The sequence below is a fragment of the Struthio camelus genome, chromosome 1 (assembly GCF_040807025.1).
Source record: "Struthio camelus isolate bStrCam1 chromosome 1, bStrCam1.hap1, whole genome shotgun sequence".
Lineage (NCBI taxonomy): Eukaryota > Metazoa > Chordata > Aves > Struthioniformes > Struthionidae > Struthio > Struthio camelus.
Window position 1 is genome coordinate 196,563,246 of NC_090942.1, and position 27,551 is coordinate 196,590,796.

Genomic DNA, 27,551 nt, shown 5'->3' on the forward strand with positions numbered 1-27,551 from the left:
CGGCTATGATGGATTAGAACTGCCTTCACTTTTGCAGACAGAAAAGCTGTAAGGAACAGAGGTCAAGCCTACTGTAAAAGGTTTCACACCACTGTTTGGAGCAGGTCTAGGAGTTCTGACATTCCCAATGACTTTGATGGGAATAAAGGTTAAATCAACACCCCACTCTACCCCCTTGCCCTGAAGCAGTATGAAACCTACCTCCAGGACTTAATACTTAATCATACTTATTCAATCAAACACTACTTCCATTTTTAGGAAGATATAAACAACATTTTTCAAAACACTATTTTTCCAGAGATTTTTTCATAAAAGTCCACCAAGCCACTCCACTTAAACACTACCAGCATGAATTTGAAGCCGTTTTCCATAAAATACACATAAAGGCAAGGATTATAAGTACTGCAACCACTGATCTGCTCCACACATCTAATGTAATACTCAGTCTTCCAGAAATGGAAAAAAATTATGACTATAATTCATGATGTAAAGGCAGTATATAAATACATACAACTGCCAACTCCAGGATGAACAGATTAGACATTTCTTGTTAGTTTCTGCTGAGATTTTTGTACAGCTCTGATTCCTGTGAAAATTTGAGTGAATGTGTTTACACAGTAATTTCAAGATGTGAGCATGATTTTAACTTGCTGCTATAACCAAGATCAATAGCATACAACTTAGAGAAGCATTAGGTATCCAAAAAGTTACAGTACATGTCCACCTTAGAAAGTGTTTCCAACTGATTTTGATGCTGCTTTGAAAAATCTCAAGCCTTCACTAAAGTTCCAGAGTGCCACATCTCTACTTTTGGTACTTAATAATGCTTCAGCTTCTGCAACGCTAATTAGATTTTCCTAAACAGTAGGAAAGAAACACTACTAGATTTTATAACAATCCCACCACAGTACAAGTTTAAAATCAGCTAAATGAGTTTGAAAGCATACTTCATCATGGAACCACCATCAAAATGAAAACAACCTGCACAGTGAACTCAAGTGTTTCCGTTGGTTCTGACACTGCTCTGGAAGTCCCAGAGTAGGTAGTTTTCTAAAAACAGCTAAATAAGTTTAAGACTCCCTTAAAATCTAGAAGACCTGGGTTTCTAGGTCATTCAGGTACTCCAGAACATTCTGTTTCTGGCTTGGATCAATGATCTGGAACCTTTCAAATCCAGGACATAAATTCAGCTTCACCCCAAGATTGTTTCTAACAGCCAGTTACTGGTTGATGTGAAGTGAGTTGGTTTTAATTCAGCATCTAGGGAACAAAGGTCAGAATTACCAAGCTACCACCTCTAGTCCCTTCCTCTTCACCATAGTAGCAGACGGTGCCACAGACCAAAAGGACAAGAAAATAATTATGACATTTCACTACCTACTGATAAGGTGACTGTGAGAGCTGAGGGCGCAGGGGGCAGATCACACAGTGAAGCTCTGTGTGGCATCTCAAAATTAACAGAAGATGTCAGTGCACAGATGACCAAAACCAAATTAAAGCCAATAAAAGAGGCTAAACAACTACTTTTTGATCTCTGGCCTGATCAGGGCTCAAGCAGTGCCGTGCATCCCAAGATTCAGCCCCATGCAAGTCCCCTATGAAGACTGCTTACCATTGAAGTCTAACTCACTCATGCTTGGACTGCTTCTCTCTGACTGCAACTCTTTTCTGCTAGGCTTCAGAAGTAGGTGTCCAAAATTGTCATCATTTGCTCAGCTTTAGATGTCACAGTGATTAGATCAGGCACTGACTAGGCAGTCTGCATACAACCCTTCATCATTTTTCTTCAATGTGTATATAATACAAACACAGTGTTGGATCATACAGAAAAGTAGACACTTTGAATATCAGGAGTTCAGGGTTCTTGCCAACCAGGTAATCAGGAAACTATTTCAAACTTGGTATATAATATTGCTTTTGCTCTTCTTCATTGCTTTTTAATCGATGCTTAATTGGTCACATTAAATAAGAGCATAGGGCAAAAAGCCTCTCTGAAGTTAGATTTCTCTATTTGAACAGAATATTTTGCAGAAGCACTCAGTGATTTAGGTTAAGCTACACCTCTGGAGGCAGTTAGCCCAACCTCCTGCCAAAGCAGGGCTAATCTCAAAGTTAGAGCAGGGTGCTCAGGGCTGTATCCTGTTGAGTTCTGACCATTTCCAAGGATGGAAATCCCACAGTCCCTCTGGACAATGTGTGCCAGCACTTAACCGTTTTCTAACAATTTTTTCCCTTTAAATGCAATCAGAATTTTCCTTGCTGTAACTGAGTATTATCTCAGCCTTCTGCTGCACACCTGAGGAAAATCCAGTTCTGTCTTTCTTACAAACCTCTTTTAGGCAATTGAGGACAACCAAGTTCTCCGTTAACCATCTTTTCTCCTGGCTAAAGAAACCCTGCTTCCTCAGTCTCTTCTCATATAACATGCGCTTCAGCCGCTTAGACATCGTTAACTGGTCTGGACTCTGTCTTTTTTCTATATACCTTTACTAGAAGCCCAAAACTGGACAGTATTGTGCACAAAGCCTCACAATCACCAACTAGAAAGAACAAGTCACCTCCCTTAATTTGCTGCTTATGTTCTTGCTAATGCAGCACAGCATATGTTTGGTCTTCATCCTCACAAGGACACGCTTTCACTCACACTTACCTTACATATATCTCCCCAGTTCAGCTACAAGGATACTATGGGAAATCCAGTCAAAAGCTTTTTTAAAACCAAGATGAAACCTTTGTTCCACTAGCACCTCAGGCCCTTTTATGCAGAGCTGCTTTCTAGCCTCTTCCCATCTCACACTAGTGCATGGGGTTATTCTATCCTAGCTGCAGCACTCCACATTTGTCTTTGTTGAGCCTGAGGTTTCTGTCAGGCCATCTCACCAGCTTGTCTAGGTCCCCCTGAATGACAGCCCTGCCCTCCAGAGTATCAATCATTCATCTCAGTACAGTCAGCTGTGACCTCACAGATCCCTAACTCCATCCTCTTCCACCATGAGTCCTCTGCCCCCCAAGCCCTCGGAGACATGGGACGCATGAGCACAGTCTTGCCAGTAAAGACCAAGTGAAAGAACCCTCAGGCTTTTCTGTGTCCTTCACCACTAAGTCATCTGCCCCATTCAGATTTCTACCTGCATAACAGGCTTCTCCCACCATTATCCCAATTATTCACTTCCACTATACTTACAACAAGAAAAAGAATTCAGTGTTCCATCCTTCAAGCATCACCAAAATAAGTGTTGCTGGAACCAAGATAAAGACAAATCCTCACTCTATCAACTGAAATTTAAAGAAATACATTGAAAAGCTCTAAATCCCTTATCAGCATTAACTTCAGATCAAAACAGAAGGTGACATAATAGTGATATAATTGTAATTAGTACATATTAGCAGTGCTTCTCAGTGTAGAAGACATCTGGTCAAATTCTGCCTAAATAATGGCTTTGGTAGCTTGCCAGGAGGCAGAGAGACTGCGTTTGATTTGTATACATTGGAAAAGAGACTGGTAACTCAGCTTCCATTTCAAGCCAGCTTCAGGAAGAATCCCACCTGCAGTAAGGATTTTGCTGCTCCAAGAACTCTGTCAGCACTTATTCATAATATTCATTAGAAAGTTATGCCCCTCAGAGACCATAGGTCTTAGTCATTTGGCTTACATGTACAGCATTCATAAGACCATTACTAGAGCTGTACCCTGTCCTCTGATGCTCAAGTTCTAAGAGAATATTCAGTCAGTTAACGGCAGAGTAGACTGCCATAAACACCTAAGAGCCGAAAGTAATTTATTACTCTGTGAAAACCATGAAGAACTTTGCCTGTTCCGTTTACAGGAGAAAACACAGAATAGCTTAATGGTGGTGGTTAGGCTCTTACAAAGAAAGAAAAATGTTATTGAAGAGTTCTTTAACCTGGCTGGGCAAAGATAAAACTAACAGACCTGAAATAAGTCATATGTATAAGCTAGAAACCGAAAAGCTTAATAGTGAGGGTGATTTAGTGATGGACAATCAGTCACGAAAAGCAAATCAGAACTATGTGCTTCTGTAGACTATACAGTCAAGGTTCATCAGATAACGGCCAAAAAAGATTCTGATGTCCTTCACAAAAAAAATCTACACATCTACAAAGATGAAGTGTCAACTACTAAACCTTGAAAGGCTCTGTATTGTTTACCTCTATACTGAGCTAGAAGGCAGTAAGTTTAATAAGAAGCCTTGCCTGCAACAGCCTTTCTGGTTAACCATTGCCCACAACAATCCTAATACACTACTGTGTTCAAATTACATGTAAAGTTTCTTCTACAGCTTAAGTAGATTAAGCTTAAGTAGACAAAATTGTTCATACACAGGGTAAGTTTGAGTTTCAGAGAGCAGAATCACTGGCAAGCCAAGTGATCATAAAAAATACATTTAATAATCAAAGATGGAGTGAATTCAAATCAGACTTACTGAAGCAAGCAAAATATGCAGTCTATTTGTGGGCTCTGGACAAGATGAAGCCATGCTGCTGTTCAGTATTCGCACAATGGGGTCAGCCAGTTTACCTGCTCATTGCATCTCTGGCAAGCACTGGAGACTTAAGGTGCTTGCTTGGCAAGATTACATTGATATAAGACTAATGATTTTATCTTGGTAACTGGATGAAAAAATCCAAATTTGTTTTTGTTGTTGAACTCCATTTCTCTTTTCAAGGCTGCTGTGAAAGCTCTGGAGATTTAATCTGGCAATAAAATAAAAGATTTTCAAAGTTTAAGTCCATTCACCTTTTGCTTTTAACAGAAATGGAAGTTATACAGATCAGCAGTTCCTAGACTGCAACTTATGAATTATCCCAGAGATCTGTGTTAAACAGCAGAACCTACTAGTACATCAACTTTATACAGCTGTGCTCAAGGCTCTGGGAGAAACTGGGAGCACTGACAGTGGCTGAGCTGTAAGTTTCATGATAAGCTAGTAGTATTCATTTATTAAGAAAGCTAGCTATAGAAAGCACAGTTTTGTGAGCCATGGTTGGCAAGACTATATGCTCCAAAGACACAGCCAGAGCCCATTCTCTCAGGTGGGTTTGTCTTTCTTGCAAAGCAGTCTTGGATTACTAGCCAAAAAGAGATTAACAGCCAACTTTGAGAGTAAGATTTGGTGCAGTGAGATGCTTTTAAGAAGCTCAACACTAGTGCATCAACCCTATGTGACAGGAGATTTAACTCTTTGCTGACCCTAAGCCAAGAACCCTTCAAGGAGTTCTCTGGCCAGCAAAGGAGCATGTGCAGAGGCACATCCTCTCTCCATTCATTTGAAAGGTTTTCCCCACTCTTCATTTGCTGACCAGCTAAGAGGTAAGAGTACAGCATTGAGCTAACATAGGCACAAGCATGCTTGTGGATTTGTTCATGAGAGCTCAAGTGCCTACTGCAGAGAGGCACACATGATGCAGATGTGTGGTCCTCTGCCCCAGCCCTCTTGTTTTCCAAAAGACAGCACAGCACCTCAGTAGCTGCCACTCTTAGCCAGAATAAAACATACATTTACCTCCCAGTGAATACCCATGGAGCTCCTGAGTCAACCCATAGGTCAGATGCACATGACAACTGGCTCAGCAATGCCTTACAAATATTTGTAAGGTTATCTGCACAAGGTCCTATATAGTAAGAAACCTGGGCTCAGTGACAGCTTGGCTACATAGCTATCCAAAGATAAATCATTTCCATTTGTTACATTTGACTTGTAGGAAACACTTTATCATTAAGTATGTTGAATAATGTCAGACTTAGCACTCTTGGGTGACTGCTCTGGATGCTCCCCCCGCCCCACCACTGACTTCTCACCATACTTTTTTCAGCTGTTTAGAAGTTGAAAGCAAATATATTATAAAAGCAGTTGTAGACAAAGAATGAAGTACAGGTTTGGATGGGAGAGCAAGTTGAGAAAGTAAAACTCAAATCAAGTTAGGAATAGATAGAACAAGGAAAATATGACTAGGACCCAAAGAGGACACTTGGACCACAAAAACTGGATAACCACATGATCCTCCTATATAACCATTATTCATCTGGCTAGATTACTTTGAAAACTTCAGTACTACACCTCGGCTTTTTTGAGATCAAGATAGGAGCACACTAGCTCAAAAATCATCCTTAGTTTTTCTATTTTTCCTCCTCCAAAGGACAAGTCAGCTTCTGGCAGGAATTCCTCTCTTCCCTGCACAACTGATACCAGCTCCGTAATACTACAGGAGCCTCATCCACCTAACTTGTAGTACAAGCAGACGCTCCATCAGATGTGCTTCAGAATATTTCACTATGTTATGAACATTATTGCACATTGCAAGCCAGTCATTAACAGCTCCCACCGTGTTTTTCTCCTGTCTGAAAACAGGTTGAGTTTAAGTCAACATTAAACTGCCCTGGTTATACAAACGAGGCTAACAAACATGGCTGAAAGTGTTGGGTAAACTAGCAGAGAGATAGGGGAAGTCACAACATAAGACAAGTGTTCCAAAGAGTTCTGTTTATTTTCCCCAAGTATCCCTGAAGCATTGTGCATAAATGCTAGACAACCAGCTAATATTGCAACTTAAATTCATCAATTGTAACTGGAATTTATGTAAAGATAACTAAACATACCAGTACTCCCTCATGGAACTTGTCGCTTGTTTGCCTGAAAACATTTAGACACAGCTCCAGGCTGTTTATCAAACCCCACTATGGGACACCTTTTCTGAGTTAGATTTGGGAGGCGGCCCATCCACCCACGTCACAGCCAGTGATGGTCATCTGGAGAACGAAGGCCACATCTGCATCTAGATGGAAGTGCTGGATTTAGGGGCTTGGTACAGCCGATGGTACTCAGGCTGCCTGGTCTTATGCCCCACAGATGTGCCAATCGCCACCAACGTCCCTCCAGCTCACAACCAGGGTAAAGCATAGGCAGAGGTCCAGCAGTTTCAGAAGACCGAGCAGACTCACTGTCTATGTGAAGAATTTTACTCTGCTTTAGTGAACTAAAGGTTTATATCGGCAAGCCTGATCTACCAAGCTAGGTCAGGCAGTAGGCTGCCACCACTTGGTCCTGCTACCTCACGCGAGGCCAGAGGACCTCACAGGGCCTGTGCCCTAAAACAATGCCTGGGAGAGCACAGACGCTGGCTCAGGAGGGAACCACTGGATAGGTCCCCCCCTAGCCATCAAGCGCTCACGTAGCCAACAGGGTAAGACAAGCAAAGCTGGACCCCACTCATACAGTCGGCAAGCCGCGTCACGTCCAGTAAGTTGTGGTTGACCTGTTCCCTGGGCAGGCCAGAGCCACATAGGTGACGGTCGTCAGGACTGACACCATGCCCGAATTATAATCGCCATTGGGCAATGGCATTGCGGGGGGGTGGGGGGGGGTGAGATGCAGGTTTGACTGCCAATTGCCCCCCCCTTCACTGCCGAAGCTCAAAAGGAGTCGTCGACAGGGCAAGGGCAACTAAAAAGTCGCCACAATCACTGCTGGGACAGCTGTGCACTTGGTTCCCCCAGTAGGGGTATCCAGCAGGACCACGAGGAGGTGACACAGCTGATTCGAGCCCAGTTAGGAAGTAAGAGTCATAGTTACTCCCGCCTTCCTGAACACTCACCTGGCCTCCTTTTGGGAAGGATGTGAGATTAGTTTCCCCTCTAACCATGGACCTAGGACGCTGGTGCCCTCTCCTGGTTGCATTCTTAGAGACCAGAGTACAAGTAAGTGAGAACACAAGATCGTTATTACTTTCACTATAAATAAATTCACTATTTTGCTCCTAGTTTTATACAATGAAGAAAGCTTAAGATTCATTGTTTGATTGAACCTTTTGTGCCTCTTCAGTAAATAAAGAGGACTATACTTTATGGTGCTGGGGTAGATTTACTATTCTTAGGAACACACTGTGCAAGTGAGATTTGGGATGAACTTAGTTCCACCATCTCAACATCTTACTCTCATTAAGAGATGAGAGAATATTGGGATAATCTCTGCTGTTGCAGTCTCAAAATATGACTCCGTTCTACCATCCATTCTAATTCCCAGAAATTTCTCTTCTTTATAGAAGAGAGATTTCCATGATACATAGGGAAAAAGAAAAGACTATTCAGTTTTCAGATACATGTCACACTCCAGTTTCTGCCTAGGGAGGGCTAGGGCTTGTAGTATTTTGCTGTAAGCTGCTCACTGATTAGCACTAAATGCCTGATCTGTTGATATCTGATGAATAATATTGAGAGCTCTGGGGCTATTTCCCTAATTTGTAAAGTTGTTATGCATCGGAACACAAAACAACAAACAAAAACAATTTGGTTGCAGATGGAGAAAGAAAACCCACTTCTTGCTAGAACCTAATGCTTTATCATGAGCCTATTCTGCCTGCACTTTGCTCCAGTGACGCTCCCCAGTGTTCAAGACAGTTTGAACCCCTCGGACAAGGACTCCCTTATGGTTTAGCTAGATATTTACTGGTATTAGCCATTCTGGACACACTGCTAAGAGGCAGAAGCAAACATGAGTACTCAATCCAGTTGCCCTCCTCGTTCAGCTGTTACTCATACTGACTTTGTTTTGTACTGCTTCAATAATCTCTCTCCAGGAGAGATGTGCTTACAAAGGAGTTAGCTCTAAGCACCATGGAAATAAGCCAGATGGTGGCATTCAGCCAGGAATCAGTCCTTGCTTGGCCCATTGCTATTTTTCATACCAGTACAGCTTAACTGCACAAGCACAGTACAAAACACCAAGAGGCAGAGCCATGATTTTGATACCTTTGATGACTACAGACAAGTCTACCTGGTTCTTCTTGCCTTGGCTTAGTTTGGACACAAGTTAATTTGATGAGGATAGGCATTGAGTTACTCGAATTACATGCTCAAAACGTGTGGCTCAATTTGCGACATTCTGTGACATCCAGGACATTTGTTTCTGCTAATTCTCTTAACCATGTGCACTACTGCCATTTACATTCAGAGAAATCCCAAACAGAGCATGTAAGAGTTAGGACTGGCTAGTATCAGCAACTCACTGCTAAGGCTTTCCAAATCAACATCTCTTTCCATATCTGCAGAAATGCTAGAAAATTCACTTTAAGTTAAAGTTTGGTTAAACATCAGGGACGTTTAGTATGGGCATCTCACAATATTAAGTTAATATTTTTGATATTAAATGGATAGTCTGAACAAGTGTTCAAGGGACAAAGAGTATGAGCTAACCATACAGGAGAAAAGCTATAGAGTGGAGACAAGGACTGAAAATAAAAATATCCGATAAAATGATGAGGCTATTTTTTGTCTAATGAATGGGAAAATACATACATCTCCTATAATCAGAGAACATTACAAAGTTTAAGATAGACTCCCCTTCCCTCTCTCAGATGTTCCAGAGTCCTGTGGAGTGATGGGTCTGTACCTCCTCCAGTTTGTGTCTGCCTAGTACAGATTGCACAGCTCTAAGCAGGTGATTCTATTATTGGGCAGTAGGTACCGAAGAAAACTGCAAAAAACCTAATTCTAGGAAGCAATCACTGATACTGCTGGCTTGTTTCTCATCCTTAAAAGCAGCCCCACAAGCTGCTTCAAGGTCACTAGCAAAATAAACAACCTCAGTAAATCAGAGCTAATTCTAGTCATTTATAGAACTGAAAACAAGCAGGTACCTACAGAACTAGCTAATCACATTGTCAGATTTCCCAGCAAGGCAGAAACCCTTCAGTCATGAGTTAGCAGCTCAGCTGTCCTAACTACAGTTAAATCATTCTCCCCAATTACCTAGTTACCACTCAGACACCCTTAATGCACTTGGGGAGGCAGGGGGACAGTGAGCTCTAGTTGCCACAACAGTACCTTCCCACAGAGCATTGCTTTCAGTTCTGCTTGTCCATTTTAATCTTAAGGAAAAAATAGTTTCACGGACATTTCCAGTTATAAAGAACAGGTTCTTCCATGGCAACTCACAAGCAAAGGCAACTGCAGTATTTAAAGTTGTTTACATTTTTACCAGTGACTTAACTACAACAGGACAAGTCAGAATCATGCGACCACACTGCCTTCAGGGCTTTCTGGAAGTCTCTCTGGTAGTAGAGAAGCTTCTAGAATAAAATTAAGGAGTTTTTTGTTTCTAATCACTGTATTCAAGAGCTCTTGAACCGAACATCATGAATCAAAGTCTTTCACACTAGTCTATTCTGCCCACTCTACCTAGGTTGGGAGTGCTGGATGTGCACTCTAAGCTGCCTCACTGACTTGGCTCGTAGTGTTAACCACAAGCTTTGCTCCTGCTGCACCATCCAAATACCTTTTAAGCTGGAAGGAAGATAATGCAACATACACAGAAGTACTTCAAAAGCTGAATGCTGACATGTGCTGGAACCAAAGGAATTGAACTTGAATAGCAGAGTTAACTTAACAAGATCAGGCCTGACAATAGTAACTGCAACAGTTGGAGTATTTTCTGAACAAAGGAAATGGGGTCTTTTGTCCAATATTCTATACACTATTAAAGGGAAAGGCCAAGAATCAAGACTACTACTGTTTAATATGAAGTGATAGCTTCCTTTTTTTCCCCAGGATATGGCTATCTTAAAGAAATCTGGTTCCATTTCTAACATCATGCAAGTTTTACTTTTTCCAGTAGCACCTGTGCTGCACATCAGTCAAAACCTGAAAGCAACCCAAAGGGAAGCTTTTTCTCCCTCCTTACAAAGGTACATGCCTGTATGCTTATTTTTCATTTTTGGTACATATTAAGTACTGGTTAAATGGTTTTGCGTTTAAGCATGTCCTCTTACTAAAGCAGCATTATGTCACCATCTTTACCACAGCGCACCCAACAGAAGCGGCTCATGTTCTCTTCTCAAATATCAGCTGCAGAAGCAAGCGCAGAAGGGATAGACCACGTCGGGTGTTATAATACACTTACAGCAAGACAGAAGATAGCATCCAGCTTGTGTCTTGGAAAAGCCAGGAGCAATATGATTTTTTCATTGCTCTGCGTAAGATAAGTTCAGCACAAAGGAGTGAAAAGTAGAGCAGGAACATTCAAATTGCCATTAGTACCTAAAGAAGTCTCATCTGGGATTGCAGAAATCTGTTTATGCCCCACATGAACTAAAGTTTAATCCCTTTTGTACAGACTCATTAGCATGCAAACTGCATCATTATGCTATTCCTCATCTTAAATACTTAGCTTTTCCTTATTTTTCCTCTAACAGCTAAAAAGGGAAGTATTCAAGCCACTATTCCAGTTGCAAAAGCATGACAAAAAAGCAGACAGAGCTACTACACACAGCCTATTTCAGAGATTATATGTTTTAAAGAAATTCACAGTTAGTTTTGTACACCATAGAATTAAAGTTTCAAGAAAACAAGTGCAATTATTGTATCTTTCTTATAACTAAGTTAACTCTTACAGAAGTAAGGAGTTTGGGCTATAGGAATGTCCCATGGTAAAATGTTTAGTTGTGTCACCTGGCTTGGAGTTTTAGGTATATCAAGTCTGCTGACCCAGCAGTATAACACATGACTAATGTTAGACAGTCCAGAGGATCCAAACTCATCTTTCCCCTTACTATTCTGACATGACCATACAAACACCATTGAACTGCTACTAAACTGAGAAAATGGTTCATGCACCTGAGACCTTCATTAGTGCTTCCAAAAGACTCACTATGACAGTAACTGCAGTCCAGCAATTCTTAATACTTCACAAGTGAGGCTCAGTGCAATGCTTCAGAACCCCTTTGTTTAACCTCAGAAGTCATAAGCAAGCAGGTATTCATGAGCCTGTCCAATTTAGTACACTATTTCCTTTTGAAAGGGGTGATCACAAAATCTACCACTGCCCATAGCAACTAGATACTGTTGGGTATGACTTCAGTATTGAGGCACACACTTTAAAGCTGTCCTCACGCATAAGTGAAGTTGGCAGGCCACCTTTGAGACGTTCACCCACAAGCCACAAAATTAATTGCACCAAGACATTTGATGACACTAAATCTCCACCATGAAGTGTTTGCCAGAGACAGAAAAATATGGGATATCTGGTCACATCTGTTAATATCAGTAAATGAAGACAGATTTGTTTGACTAGAAAGTCTTTTTAAGCAAGAGACTAGGAATTGCATAGGGTGGGTTGAAAATGAGCACTCCCTTTTGTTAAAGGATATTTACTTTGAAACAAGTGAATCATTTTTATAGCCATCTCTCTATTTTCAGAGAATAGAAGGGTATGCCCTACTAGGATGATTCACTAGCCTGGACCGGAAAAAGGAGGGAGGCAAGGGGTAGGAACACATTACACACATCAAGGAAAGTGAAACACCTGGAGCTGGGAGAGCCTCATGACACACACTTGTATAATCAGGTCTTAAATTGAGAGGCTTGTTAGTGATACTTAATCTAACTGCAAGACAGTGCTACTGTTGACTTGCATGTTAATGTGAAGTTTTAAGCATATTTTTGCTTGGAGACTCATAATACCTGTTCAGATTACTGTCCCTCTCAGGGGGGAGTAAGCCCTGGATGTTTTGCACTCCTATAGTAAGAGCATCTCAGATTTTCCCTTCCTTTCTCCCAGGACTAAGGGTTGAGTGCAGAGCACTACACATGTTCAGTAGTGCTGCAGTGGCAGGAGAAGTCCTCTCAGACAGCTGTCCTTTAAGACTATTCAATATCACAAGTAGGACACAGCAGCAACCATCCAACTCAAGCTGGACACTTCCATGGCCTGACAGCCCCCAAGTTCTTTCAGCATTGCACTCTATTGCAATTTATCCTAGAGTATTTCTGGCTGGAAGACCCTTAGGAACATCTCATTCTTCCCTTCCTCCATCCCCTGGTAAAAGGGATCTCCCCTGTTTACCTTTATCAAGGCAAGTTCAAATTCCACCTCAACATTATGGCTTCTACAGACCAAAAGAATGTTCAGAGGTCACTTATATCTGGATGCTTTTACTGCAACATGGTAAATGAGTTCCAGGAAACAGCTTCTTTTCATGGCTTCATGACCTTGCTTCATAGAGGAGAAAGAAACTGATAAGACACCACAATTGATCACCCATGTCTTTGCATAAATGTGAGGTTCAAACCTACATCACCTGACACTTTATCCATTTCAACTAGCTTAAAAAGCCCTGTTCAGTGATGCTGTAAAAACCCTTTTTATTCACTGTTACCGGAGATATTAACTAGAGTCAGAAGATTCACAGAGGAACAGTGTAATAAGACATTTATTAAAAGTGCTGTCAGTTATTAAGAACTATAGTCTAATATCCTTTTTAAAAGGTATCTAATTAAAAAATACTAGCTAAAAAACCATTCTTATCACCATGGTTACAGACACATGACCTGCAGTGCTCTATGAAATGTTAGACCAGCTGTGTTGATTGGGAGGGAATAGTCCAAGTCCAGGATCCACCATCTTTATTGTAGAGGAAGAACTGCTGGGGGCTCCAAGAGAGACACCTGCAGGTACCTGGAATAGAAACAAAGTCACCAAGAATACCAGCTTGGCTGACAGATTTAAATATACTGTCTGCATTTTTGTGCAATGCATATTGCAGAGGGGAGAAAACTCATCCTGTACCATTGCAAAAGAATTATAATCCAATACATCTGCATACCTATAGGAAAACTCAAGAGTAACTCCTGCCTTTTCTCTCAAGAGAGAGACAGCATTAGCTTCTGTTCCTGAAGCTGATCACTACGGTAAGTTTGTCAGCTACAGTATCCGTAGCCCAAGCTGCTGAGGCCTGACTAAACCACAATCTTTCTGTGCCCATGACCTCCAAGTTACAGGACATTAGCATTCTGGTTACTTACTTTGAGAGCTTGTACTTCTCCTTAATTGCTTGCAGTTGGCAATGGGGAGCATCAAGGCATGCTTTATGTAGGTCAGTCAGGCAAGGCACTATCTCACTTAATGAATACCCAGTGAATGCAGCAAGTGTTTCTGGCTGGTCAGAGGAGAAAAGTCACTGTCATTCTATTTTAGGTAACATTCAGCTGGAAAATACTTTTCCTACAGAAGCAGGAAGCATCTTGGCTATCAGTTCTTACTCCAGACTCCTTGTTTAGAGCTTGAAAGGATTCAAGTTTATCCTGCCATCAGCTTAGTCTGACAAAAAGCTCCTACTGCTCTAAACAAAGGAGTTGTCACATCCATCACCTCACTGTTTCTGCTCCCTGCTGAAGCTATTCCTCCAACATATATCTGACATGATTATCAAGAGGGTCATTCAAACAGATTTCAGCTCTCCTCTGTAAAAAGCCCCCAACTCTATTTGGGGGGAGAGGTTCTGGGGACCTGGGATTGATGAGGTCTTAGGTACAGGCTTAAGCAAACAAGATAGCAAGGTTCTTCCACTTCAGACAAAAGGCAGAATATTTCAGATTTAAACATTCAGATAGTCCCATCAACTCAGAAGCAGCCACCCATCCTAGGATTTCAGCCTTTATGATAAGATACTTGAAGCTATTCTTTCTGCTTCTCAGCCTAGTTCTAATGATAGCATGAGTTTATCATTATGCTTGAGTACATCATTAACTTATAGCTGTTGTTCTTACCCAGAAACGCCTGTTCACAGTATAGTTTGCTAGACAGTAGGCTGCTGCAGCAGTTTGTGAAGGAAGGTACTTCAGAAATGGATCAGCTTCAAGGAGACTCAGCTCTGCAAGATACTGAACAAGAAAGGACATCTTTCAAACAAGATGGTGTCTAGTGGAATCAGGTCAATACACTGGGCACTTAAATTGGTTGATGAACTGTTTCATGCAAGAATCATGTGTCACATGTTTGATGGGTTGAAGGAGTACTCATGGATTTGAAGCAGAATTCCAGTCTTGACCTCACAGAAGAGCTTCCAGCCTGTTTCAGTGGGGTAAGGAAACAACAGAAGAGACACACCCATACACACACCACAAGACACCACGTTCCTGTCAAAGCTGGCCTGATCTGTGCTGTAACCTGAAGTTCTGATCCCATCACTAGCTCTACTGTAATTTTAGAGATAGAGACCTGGACAGTATAAGTTCTGCAAAAAGAATAAAGATTTGCTCTTCCGCTCCTCCGAGGATCTTGTTCATGTAGGCAGATTTCATTGAGATCTGGGCCTTTAGGCAGCTCTAACAAATAGAGTCTAGGCTCTGTTGGAATAGAGTCATCAAGTAATCTTGCAGCCTTCAGAGCTAAGCAGCAGGTCAGATGTTTTACTGTAAGCTATGGCTACCATGTTTCTAAGCAGGGATCCTTAGGCAGTTACGTGCACATACGTGGTGTCACAGTGTATCATTACCTAGTACTACCACTTTCAGGGCAGATTTACTGCACATGGAGTGTTGCAAAAGCTGGTTTCTACCATCTAGCTGCCTAGATGGTGCATTATTCCTGAACACGCAGGGAGACTAAGCTTAGTATTGCCATAAGAGATTTCCCCAGAAGTCTCAACACAAGCTATACACTGAAGGTAGTGTGCTACAAAGCATCCAAATCTAGGCCTATAACGGTCCCAAGAGGTACAGCATAATAATCACAGTCATAGCAGCAGAACCTGTCTGCTCAGATAGAAGCAGGAACATCTGCATTATTGTAAGTTATCACTTACAGGATCACTTTCCCCTTTCCACCTCAGGCCTAAAGGAGAATAATTCATACCCTTGCAAAGTTCTCGGTCCTAATGCAGACTCCATGCGTCTGAATATACTGCAGGAGGAACTGGTTGATGGTTGGCACTGTTAAGTCAAAAGCCAACACTTTGAGAAGCAGGTGTTCCATTCTCAGCAGCTGCCTCTTTGTGTATGTATCATCTGTTATATACACAAATTCATCTACTTCTGGTGGGTAAATCTCCTCATATTTCCTGAAAAAGGAGTACAGAAGGCACATTGGTCAGCTTGACAACAGTGGTAAGTTTTCTACTGAATCCATATAAGCAGGAGCATATAGCATCAGTATAAGACTGTTCAGAGAACTGATTTCAAGCCTTCTTGACTAGAAAGAATTGCAAGCTCTTAAATCCAAAGAGTCCTAGTAATACAACACACTCCCAGGCTCTGTTCAGTATCCTGTCTCTTAAAAAGATGAGTTCAAGTCTAAGTGCAGATTGCCACTTAATCTACTACAGCCTTATAGCTGTAGTCTGCAACTACAGCTATATAGCTGTGAGTCTGCAACTTACAGTAGTTTTCCTCCCCACGCCCATTTTTTTGCTTCCAGCTTTATGGAAAAAAGTTTCCTTGATGTGAAGGTAGGAACATTAGACATTGAATTTTGTTAGTGCCAGAGCTGGTCAAATGGCTAATCTTAAGACATCATGACAAGCTACCTATTACTGCAGGTAAGTTAGTTCAAATTAAAAAATAAGTTACAGCCTTCTAAGTTTTCAGGAGATGATACAAACACTTACGCAGCCAAAAGAATTGCTGCAGTTCCTACAAGCTGCAGCTTCCCTCTGAGGACAGACATGCAGGAAAGAAACCTGTCCAGGAAGTTCACTGCCAAGTACAACGTCTCCGTGCGAAGTTTGTATTCTTCCCCTACTTCCACAAGCCAATCTACCAAGATGGCACGCATTCCTGTTGTGATATCTGGTTGTTTCCTCATATAGTATGGCTTTGGCCTGTATCTTATCTGCTCAGAAAGACAGGTGAAGAATTAGGACATTCATCTGAAGATGACCATTGATGGCTGAGTTTAAGGTATTTCACACTTACACCAGTAAGCCAAAAGTAGCAGAAGTAGTTCAACAATTGATAGCTAGTTAGTATTAACTAGCTATTACTTGTAGTCGTATTAAATAATAGCACCTCTACTAAGTTGCATGCTAACAAGAGACAGGAGTAATCTGTTAGTAGCAGAATAGCAAAAGACCTCTTGGACACTGAAGTTCAGCCTTTGCCATCAAGGCCATAAAAGCCATTCAGAAAAAGGGACCTGAAAGTAACTTTAAACAAATCAGGTTTCTTCCTTATTGGAAGGTTGTTCTTTTCCTTACCCTTCTGCATCAAAGTGGCAAGGTAAAGCTCTCTGATAACAGGAGAGCTGTCAGTGAGGTCACATCCAACTGCTTTAGTTTTTTTGCAGCATTTGATTCCCATCTGCAAGAACTATTTCTGGAAATTTGTCTTTAAGAGTCAAAAGATGCTGTAACAATGAGTATTTCCAGGAAGCAAAGTAATATTTGCAAAATCTCATCACTGTCTGAAGCCAGATTCATAGGCAGCTTCTAAAGACTGTTTTTGCTACCTGCTTTCTCCACTTTTGTAACTCAGTAGCAGGCTAGGGTCATCTTGGGGCAGCAATAAGCTTTGCAGCTCATCACAGAGTCCACAAATACCTTAGAATTATAAACTTGTAACAAATCACTCACTTCAGCTTCTCGGAGGTACTGATGAATGTCTTCTGCATATTCTCCCACAGTCATTATAGTTATTGCATCTCCCATCTGATCCTCAGGTTGGGATTGGAAGGATGTATCCACTATCATAGGAGACCCTAACAGGTTAGAGGAGCCAGCAACACATTTGATTAGCCTCCTCACCTTACTCTTGTCATTTCCAACACAGCAGATGCATTGTTGATCACAGTTATCTTGAAGTGCTATTTATTTCAAGATAAGCTAATCACTAGCTTGTGCTAACACCACAATTCATAGCTACCCTATGTGGATCTCTGCTATACTACTCGGTTAGTAGCCAGAACAGTTACCTGTACTCAGATCCAACAGTAGGTGAATATTGGATGTCATTGCACTAGTATCCAGTTCACACAGGCTAGAGTCCAGCTCTTCAACCACTGGGCAGTTGTAGTTTTCCTTCTGTTCTGGTTCATCTATATATATAGTAAACCCTTGCTTTGATGTGGCATCGACCATGCAGCTAGGCAATTCATCTTTTCCAGCTGGAGGGAAGCAGTTTTCAGAGCCAGAGAAATGTCTGATAACCATAGTACCCTGGAACAGAGTACACAGTAATGCTACAAGAGGGCAGTTCAGAAGATGACAGTAATTATAGCTTATTTTAGAGAGGAAGAGGAGTTGCTTTCTTTGGCTAACACAGATACCAAAACTCTAGAAGTTAACCAAGAAGAGAAAAAAACAAAAGAAATTAAAAACCTCCCCATAAACACAGAGCTACAAACAGCAGTTCAGAAATCTTGCTTGTTACTGTCTTGCTATAGTAGACACTTCACAGGCAAAGCGAGGTATACTGAAAGGTAAGAGCCAGGCGAGTCCTGAATAGCCTCTTCACCACTGCCTGCAAAGGCAAGCCAGCTGAGGCCAGCCCCATCAGAAACAAGCAGTGGCAGGTATGGGCTCTGCTCTGTCTGCAGTTTTTGCAAGCAGTGCTTATTTCAAGGCATAGCAAGCTAAAATATCACATGGAAGTTTTCAGAAGCTACCACAAACTCATGAAAGACTTCCCATAAAAGGAGGCACTTCATATTGAGTTACAAACCACAGTTTGCACCTCAGGACTCCAACACCTCAACACCCAGGGACTACAATGTGTGACCAGCAGGCAGTGCTTAATATCACTCACTTGTAATAAGCCATCAACTGAGTTAGGGGCTTTACACAGTCACAGCTGCAAAAAGCCCTTGTATAGGCACCAACTGCTACCTCAGCTCCAGCAAGCCAGCACAACGCTTCTGCCACAGCATCTGATTTCAGGAGGGCTTGAAAGGTCCAGGACACTCACTCTTCTGCAAGCTTTAGCTTTCTGGTGGGTACTCTGGCACCCACCAGGAATCACGGCCAGCCGCGGAGCAACGGGACCTTTGGGTCACCAGCAAACAGGCACCTAAACTTCGCCACCCCCTACCCTTCGTGGGGCGGGGGCAGTGCTAAGGCAAAGCCTCCCCGAGTCTCACCTTGCAGGAGGCGCTTCCGCCCGGAGCGCTCCCAGGGCCACGCCGGCGGGGGCGGTTACCGCAGCGGCCGCCTCCCTCCAGCCCCGCTACCTGCGCGCCCCCCCCCGCCGCTGCTGGGGGCTCACCTGGCCGCCGGGCCGCCGCCGCCGCCGCTGCTGCTGCCCGTTCTCCGCCAGCTCCCCCAGCACGGCCCGCCCGCCGGCGGCGCGGGGCTCCGGCCGCCCCGCACGGCTCTTCTCCCCGCTGCGGCGCATCGCCCCCGCGGGAGACAACAGCGGCAAACAGGCGACGAGTAGTTGTTGGTTGCGGCGCCGCCGCCTCGGTGCTCAGGGAGCGCTGCTGGAGAGTGGAGCCGGCCCGCTGCGCTGCGCTGCCGCCCCGCCGCCCCCTATATAGGCCGCGGCCAATGGGCGCCGGCGGCGGCTGTTGGCTGCGGCCAGTTGGACGCCGGGGCCGGCAACCCCCGGCCGCCGCGGCCCTGGCAACCCACGCGGCGGCGGCGGCGGCGGCGGTAGCGGCGGCGGCGGGTCGCCATGGAGACGCCGGCCCGGGGCCCGGCCCGGCGGGTGCCGCAAACCGCCCCGGCCGCGCTGCTGCCCTCGGCTCGGGGCACCGGCCGAGGCGGCCTTGGCCCCGCCGCCGGTGTCATCGGATTTTGGCGCAGGCAGGAGCCCGGCGGAAGCGAAGAGAGGACCGTAGCTTAGCGGCGTTTGATGGAGATACCGGGAGCGGTTGGGAGGAGACCGACGGAAGCCGGCCGCGGCGTTGAAGGCCGCCTGGATGGCGGATATGCCAAAACCAGCAGGCGGCTTCGTCTCCGGAAAAAGGAGGGCTCAGCAGGCCTGCCTGGGCGTGGGGGCACGCGCCGAAAGTTCGCGCTAGGTTTTGCTGCATCCGAAATTCACCTCCAGGCCTTTCTAGCGTTGGCATGCTAGGGTGAGCCGGGCACCCTCATGTTTCGGGAGCAAACCCCGAGGGACCTCGCCCCACCTCTGTGTCAGCAAGAGCAGGGCCCCGAAAAGCCTCGCACAAACCCAAGCGGAGCAGAGGCGCACCACCTCCGCCCGGAGATTTTCACTTCAGTCCAAGCAATCCCACGCAGCCAACTCCAGCAGCGGCCTGCCCGGCCGAAAATAGGAGAGTCTCATTTTAAGCTCTGATAGGCTTCAGATATCAGCTATGTTTTCCAGAAACAGAGAGTCGTTATATATAAGAGTCTAATTCTTTCAAAAGTGAAAAAGAGCTACTCCGCTGAGCTGTACAATTGGTGGCCAGGGTCAGAAATTGCCAAGAACTAGCTGAAATCAGGTGTCGGATTCTAATTTTTCCCCTAGTATTCCTGTGCCTGCAAGTGTCAATGTTCAGTATGTAGGGCAAAGCGAGGCTGATCTAAAAATTAAAAAAAAAGAAAAAGCAGTTAAAGAGTAAAATAGTAGGTGTACACATACAAATTCTCCCAGGGTGAAGAAAGGTTTGCAATAAGAGAGATTTTCATTGATCTCAAAAGCAAGAGGGAATATATGGGAAGTGGAAGGTAGACCAGGATGACCACAGTAGTGGGATTAAAACAGTTTATAGGGTCAAAATCATAAGAAAAGAGCAAAGATAGAGCAAGGCAAAGCTAGCAGGAGACATGGAGAATAACATGAAGAAACTGACGGTTACACTGGTAACAAGAGAAAGACTAAGGAAGGATTGGTATGCTATTCAACAAAAAGAGCAATTTATTCACAGAAGACATCAAGAAAGCTAAAGTATTTAATTTCTTTTGACATTCGTTTTCACCAAGAAGATTACTAGTGACCAGGAGACTAGTATTATGCCAGCAACAGAAAGGACCAAAAAAATTTGTCTTTAAATAAGGAAGGAACAGGCAGGAAGGAACCAGCTGGACCTGGTAATTTTCTCCTGATGCTATTGAAGAACTTGGTGATGAAAACTTGGAGAACTGCTAGTTCTCTTTGAGAGCTCTGGCAGGACGGGCAAGTTACAATAGAAAGGTAAAGGGATGCCCATCTTGAAAGAGGAAAAATAGGGAGTCAAGATTCAAGCCAGATTAACTCGAAATCCCAGAAAAGTGTGAGAACTAATAATTAGTTATTAGCAACTATTGAGTATTTATAAACACCTAGAATATAACAAAAAGTTGTACAAATGACAGCATCAGCTTGCTGGCAACAAATCAGATCAAAACATTTTGAATTCCCTCAGTGATGAAGGAAAAACTGGAAAAAGGAGATTTTAGTTGATTTTTGTCAAGATTTTACTCTCACGACACTTTCATAAACAAATCTCAGCAAGGAGGCAATTACAAAACTGGTTGCAAAGCTGTACATAGAGAAGTTCTCAGCAGTTCACTAAGGGCATGCAGAGTTTTATAAAGTGAATTGACATCTGGAGTTGTCCAGTGTCATCAAAGATTTCCACCAGTGATTGGGATAATGAAATGAGAGCACCCTTACTAAATTCGTGGATAGCATAGCATCATGCTGATGCATGATCACGCGTGAAAGGCTGCGACTATGCTGTGAAACAAGACTAGATTTCAAAATGATCTTGACATACTGGAAAATGTTCTGGAAAAGTAGGATGCTGCTCAAAAAAAGACAAGCGCAAGGTTCGACCTCAGTCATTTTGTTTTTTACCTTTTTTTTTTTTAATGAGAGGAAGTAAGCGGTATATCTCAAGTTGAAAAACGTTACCTGTTTGATGTACTGGCCATATACCATTACTTTTCCTTTTCCATGGGAAGAGTTCCATGTCCTTGCGACAGTACGGTTATAAGCAGGTATTAAAACAGAGCTGTCACAGTTTGCAGGGCGGGGGGTGAATGCAGGTCATGGGTACAGCAGGTTACAATGTACGCTTCCTGGATCCTGTGTCCTTCTCTGTCTTTCATGTCATCTCAAACCCCTAGATAAAAAGTGTTTTCCAGAACTGCACAATAAGCAAGACTTCACTCAGGGATACGTCTTGAAACAATTTCATGCAAAGTTTTAATTTCAGAAAAAAATCGGTCTAGCTCACAGTCTTTGAAATTAAACGTAGCCTCGAGTGCAACTCTAAACACTCCTTATCCCATTGTTTTGATGGGATTATGCAAAACTCTAAAAATAATCCTATGTAGAAAATGTATATAATCTATAGCAGTCTGAGAAGATGGATGTTAATCAAAAACTTTGCTAGATGTATGGACATTCCATGTTTTAACTAAAAATTTCAATTTTTATTAACATGTCTAAACAAAGGGCTTTTGAAATCTACATATTTTATCCATGAAAAAAGGCCATACTTTTTAGTGATAAAGGAAGAGAGAATGGGATTTTTCCATCAAAGTGAAAATTTTCAGTGACCTCAAATCACAGTTTAGCAACATTATTTTACTTCATGAGTATCAAGACTCCAATATCAGCCTCTAAGTATATTTTAAGTAGGGAGCACTACTCCTCCGACCTTAAATAGGTGCTGGTTAATAGTTTCAAAATCTTTTTTGAAAAGAATAGAAATTGTATGTCCAAGAGTAAAATGTTAAAATGCAAAACATAAGGGAATGACTTAGGAAATTAACTGCCTCAGAACATGAGTGAGATGATAGTTCTTGGGCTCAGATCCCTAAAAACATTTGCATCCCCAAAGTAATGTCAGCATAGTCTGGCCTGTCACTGACAAGGATTGCCTGGCTTCAAGCCACCCAAGGCTGCAGCCATCCTTGTGCCAACACTAGCATTTGGGTGGTCATGAGACAAACCAAGGACCTGATCCACCTGAAAACAAGCACAACAACAACAATAGCAAAATATTTTTTCCAAGTGAATCAGTTATCTGCTCTAGGTTTCTAGACAGCTACGTGAATTGTAGGGCCAGCACAAAGGACATTACAAACGTGCAGTGCCAGCATCAGGGTAGTAGTGGGGGTGATGCCATTCCCATCAGCCCCCAGCTCAGATTATGCTGGACTAAGTGTCCGTGTAAACATAGCTTCCTTCCCTTTAGCCTTAGCAGACTTAAACTCCTAAACCTCTTTAGACCTAGCCTTCTATGCATGAATAATTTTAAGTGCTTTTTAATTTTTCATAATTTTGAAAAATTTATCTCATCCTTAATCCATTTTGAAAATATTAGTTGTTCTTTCAAGGGATTTTCCTCTGGTGGTGCCAGAGCTGTTTTTCTTTTTCAGTAAAAGCATCTGGGTATGATATTGAGATAGATGAAACATTATGCTAGTGCTTATTTCCAGGAAAGGTAAATGCTGCTGTTGTGAACAATTCCTGTAGCTTATCAAAGTAATCTTACCTCTGCTCTGCCCAGACCTATTTTCCTAACAGCTCAGTGTCTCTTTATGGTATTTATCACAAAAAATATATGAACTTTATAGTTACAGATCTAACACATAACTTGCATTCATACAAAGATCACAAAAGTCACTCATAGCCAAATACAGGAATGGAATTTATGTACTAAATTTGTCTTAAATCAATGAATGTCCTTTATATCCAAATACCCATCATATTCATATGCCATTTAGGCATAACCAAAGAATGTCATCTATCCAACAATTTTTTGTTTCACATACAAATAGCATATGGACATCTTCAGTAGTCATATAATACATTAATGGAACTGAAACACCTCTCAAATAGCTTATAACGAGGTTATCCAAGCTCCAGTTTCTCAGGAACTCTTTGAGATAGCCCAGTATGGACTAGCACCTGAGGGAGGCCAGTAAGCTTTGCCAGCCATTACTTAATTGTAGCAACAGATCAAATCAAGCTTTGGGTCATTAATCATTTACCTCTGAGCTTCCCTGTGTGTGTGTGAGAGAGAGGCAACTGAAGCCTCCCTGCATGGACTCCTTAGAGCTTCTCTCAGTAATTACTGTCTCATTGAAGACTATTACGATTTCTAGGAAGATGGAGAAGTCAGATCAATACCTGTCTAGGCGAGGCTGCTTCCTCTATGGCCCTGGAAAAGCTAGTATTAAAGGGATGGTTAGAACCTGTCTCTGCCCTCTTGTAGATCTTTCCTAGCTCTTTCTCCTTTTGCTGCTGCAGTATGTGCTTTGAGTACGGATATTTCCAGGTCTGCCACTTGGTTTTATCAAAGGGAGCAGGACTTCCATCGACCCATGCCATGGGAGCAGGCTCAAGCTCCTGGTTTCCTCAGTGAGGGGCACCACAAAATCCCAGCTTTTACACAGCAAGCTCCTCACAGGCTGCAGTTCATGCTGGGCCTTCAGTTCTACCCCAACGGCAGAATTCGCAGGAATGCCGAAGAGGGTTTCTTTAGAGCTCAAAGAGCTGGATTTTTTAAACTTCCCTCAAAAATTATTTGAAGAAGGTATGGAAGAAAAAGATAGAGGTCTATGTCAACCTTTTTGCAAGATTTTTTGTGGGAGAGAGAAAAGTGGTCTGTACAAATGCAAGTGCTTGGTAGTGTGTCTGGGAGCAGGAGGCGAGAAACACATTCTAGATTTTCCTTCCTCATTCAGTTCAGAGTTCTTGAGCGACCACCACCACACACCCCTTTGGAGATCTTGGTCATGTAACCCTTTAGGGAGCGTGCTTTCCCTCTGGACGTGTAACCACATGATTCACTGTTGCTCTAATGACAAGCATACAGGGACAAAACCACCTTTTAAAAGGAAATTATAGCTTATTTTGACCCCAAATATTTTTCTGCATATTCCTTCTTCTCAAAAGCTTGAGAAGGACACAGCTGCTTCAACGGCTTCCTGCAGCTCCCTCTGTCCACAAATCCAATCACTGTCAGCTGTCCCCTTCCCTCTTAACCTTTTTAAGTGATCTAGTGCCTTTTTGATCCCTGGGCTTGCAGCTTTGCCTAACCAGTTCTTTAGCCCGGACCCCAGAAGCAGCATCTTCACTGGGAGGAGAACAACCGTTGTCTTCTAAATACCCGTAAGTACAAGCTGGTTACTCTAAGCTGTTACTCTAAGACCACCATGACTTTCCAGCTTGTGTCTCTAAGTCTCATATTGAATTATAGCAATATTCATAGGGGAAACCTGAGTCAGGCAGGCCAGACACAGAGTGATATGACACTGGCCTGGTCACATTCAGCATTCAGCCAGTTCTGTCAGATCAGCAGACCCAACAGTCACACAGCAGCTCCACCTCTGCCATAGGTTTTTCAGAGGCCAGCCTACTGCACAATGACCCTGGAACTCCCAGTCTACTGCCTATTGAACACATGACTTCATAAAACCCTGGAAAATGTGCTAGGAGAACAGTCTTTGAGTTCAGGAAGTTTATGAAAAGGATTATGAAATATGGCTGACAGCAATAGCAGAGCCTGGACTCAGTGACCTGCAAGGCCCCCTCAAGACCTATATGATCTTATGATGGCAAAGTAGTGAAGAACATGACCTCTCCTTTCCTTCAGAGGGCTACGATTCCTAGGGTTGAGGAAAGTTCTCTGACTGCAGTTTGCATTGACTATCATACCAGTCAATCCATTCCACACTATTTAAGCAGCCATATCCTAAGGTCCAGTGTACTTCTGAACCGCTACAGTCAGAGAAAAGGCCAAGGGTTAAGGCATAAGGCCAGGATCAGGAGTTGTAGGCTAAGACATACAAACAATGCCAAGACATGGGACTTGGTTCAGCCACCAACTCTCCCCATACATTAGGCAGATTGCTTAAGCTCGCTGTATCTATACTGAATATTAAGCACAGGACCAAGTCAGCACCCAAGTCCAGGCTTACCTGGTGTTCCTATGAATGAAAGCCCACAGTGAGCTGTAAGTTTGGACAAGCTCTATAGCTCACCCAGAAAAAGCTCTGGGTACCCACCAACTTAACAGGTAGAATCAACATGTCTGGTAGGGTGAACATACAGTCAGGCACAGCCTGTATTGCCCTGCTTCTGTTAGTGAATTAAAAGGGCTAGAAAATGTGTGCCACCATGGGATTTAGTTATGTATATTGCTCAATTGTTAGTGCAGCCCTGACGTGGTCCCTGCTGCAGTTCGGGCTTATGCCAGATGTCGTTCTCTCCTCTCTCCTGGACACAGTTCAAGAGTTATCATGGGCCAGGGATCAGTCCCCACAGACCCTTCACATGTGGACTCCCTGTTCTGGAGGCCAGGAGAATGTAATAGTGTAAGTTTTTCTGAGCCTATATATAGATATAAAAATATATATATGCCTGAGGGCAAGGATCATGCCTGTTTAGTACCCTCCAGAGACTTAAAAAGAGACCTCAATTGAAAGAGATTGTCTGGATGCAATCAAATTAATAATATCTGGCATCTAGTTTCCTTTCATTTTCTCATGTTTCTTCTTTTGCCATTCTGTAACTTTTCCAGATGCTCGTAGTTTCTGCAAAGTTATACACTTGTCCAAAAGAAAAAGTAAAAGAAAACCAGAGATATCATTCATTATGTTGCCTTCATAGACAAAAAGAGGGCAGAGATAAAAAAGAAGGAATACTGAGTTTAAATCAAAGTTTCAAAACACTGATTTGTTTTTCAAAAATAAAATTAAAAAAAAATAACTGTGTTCTGAGTCCTAGAAGATGGAAACTACAACATTGAAATCTGGAGGAAGGTATTTCTATAATCTAATTTACTTTTTTTGACTAACCCTCACTCTAAATTTAATGGTGTATGTTCTACTGACTATCTAGTGTTAATTGGTGTAGTTTAAATACTGCTACATCTACTAATGTCAGATGAGGCTATGTGTAATATTTCTTCCTTTCATTTACAGGTTATAAAAGAAAGTTCCTTCTTCCAACACATATGTTTCTTAGTAACTTAATTTTTTAATGTATCAGTTTTTCTTAGGCTTCTCTAGAAAACACTCGATATTCTCCTTTGAAAATCATATAGCGATTACTATAAAATTGCTCTCATAACACTGCCAGTTTTCTGCATTAAATAAACTCATCTAGGTCTCATACTCTAAAACCCTGGACATTTCACTTGTAAGAAAACAAACAACCCTCACACACACATACAATTTCACACTGTGCAAAATTACATTTTCTCTATGCATATTAGGACTCTACTCTACTGTACGCTTTTGTGTGTTTTTAAACATATTGACTTTACAGGATTCATTAAGCCTTAGAGTCAAAGCTTTCTTCATAAAAAGAGGCATAAACTAATAACTCTTACTCATCATGTGCATGAGATCAGATTACACAACCCCAAACTGAGGGCAGAAATATATTTGGAAGGTGAACTGAGTGATTTTCTCAAACCAGATCAGTGAAGTCTAAACCCTTGAGCACATCCAACCTTTTCCCCTTGCAAGTATCAACAGAATTGCCCGGAGCTGACCTCAAAGATGCTTCTGCATCAAAGTGGTGTGGACAAGCAGTAAACACAGATTCAAACATCGCCAGCTTTGGGGTTACAGAATCACAGAATCGTTTAGGTTGGAAGGGACCTCTGGAGATCATCTAGTCCAACCTCCCTGCTCAAGCAGGGACCTCTAGAGCATGTTGCCCAGGATCACATCCAGACGGGTTTTGAATATCTCCAGCGAAGGAGACTCCACTACCTCTCTGGGCAACCTGTTCCAATGCTCTGTCACCCTCACAGTGAAGAAGTTTTTTCTCAGGTTCAGATGGAACTTCCTGTGGTTCAGTTTCTGCCCGTTGCCTCTTGTCCTGTTGCTGGGCACCACGGAGAGGAGGCTGGCCTCATCCTCTTGACACTCCC

At 42.7% G+C, this 27,551-nt stretch overlaps 1 protein-coding gene across 2 annotated transcripts; it reads right to left on the reverse strand.

Moving 5' to 3' along the window:
- Positions 1-13,209: 13,209 nt before the first annotated feature.
- On the reverse strand, positions 13,210-19,227 carry CCNA1 (cyclin A1). Of its 2 annotated transcripts, none has more exons than XM_068930046.1 (8): positions 18,989-19,227; positions 17,700-17,943; positions 17,362-17,486; positions 16,399-16,622; positions 15,648-15,852; positions 14,561-14,674; positions 13,817-13,950; positions 13,210-13,469 (listed from the first exon to the last, which is right to left on the reverse strand). In XM_068930046.1, the coding sequence occupies exons 1-8, from the start codon at positions 19,115-19,117 to the stop codon at positions 13,418-13,420; spliced, it is 1,227 nt and encodes a 408-aa protein (XP_068786147.1). In that variant the 5' UTR covers positions 19,118-19,227; the 3' UTR covers positions 13,210-13,417. The 2 variants fall into 2 exon arrangements, with proteins under 2 accessions (XP_068786147.1, XP_068786148.1); XM_068930047.1 differs by lacking the exon at positions 18,989-19,227 and adding an exon at positions 18,533-18,895.
- Between the last annotated feature and the right edge of the window lie 8,324 nt (positions 19,228-27,551).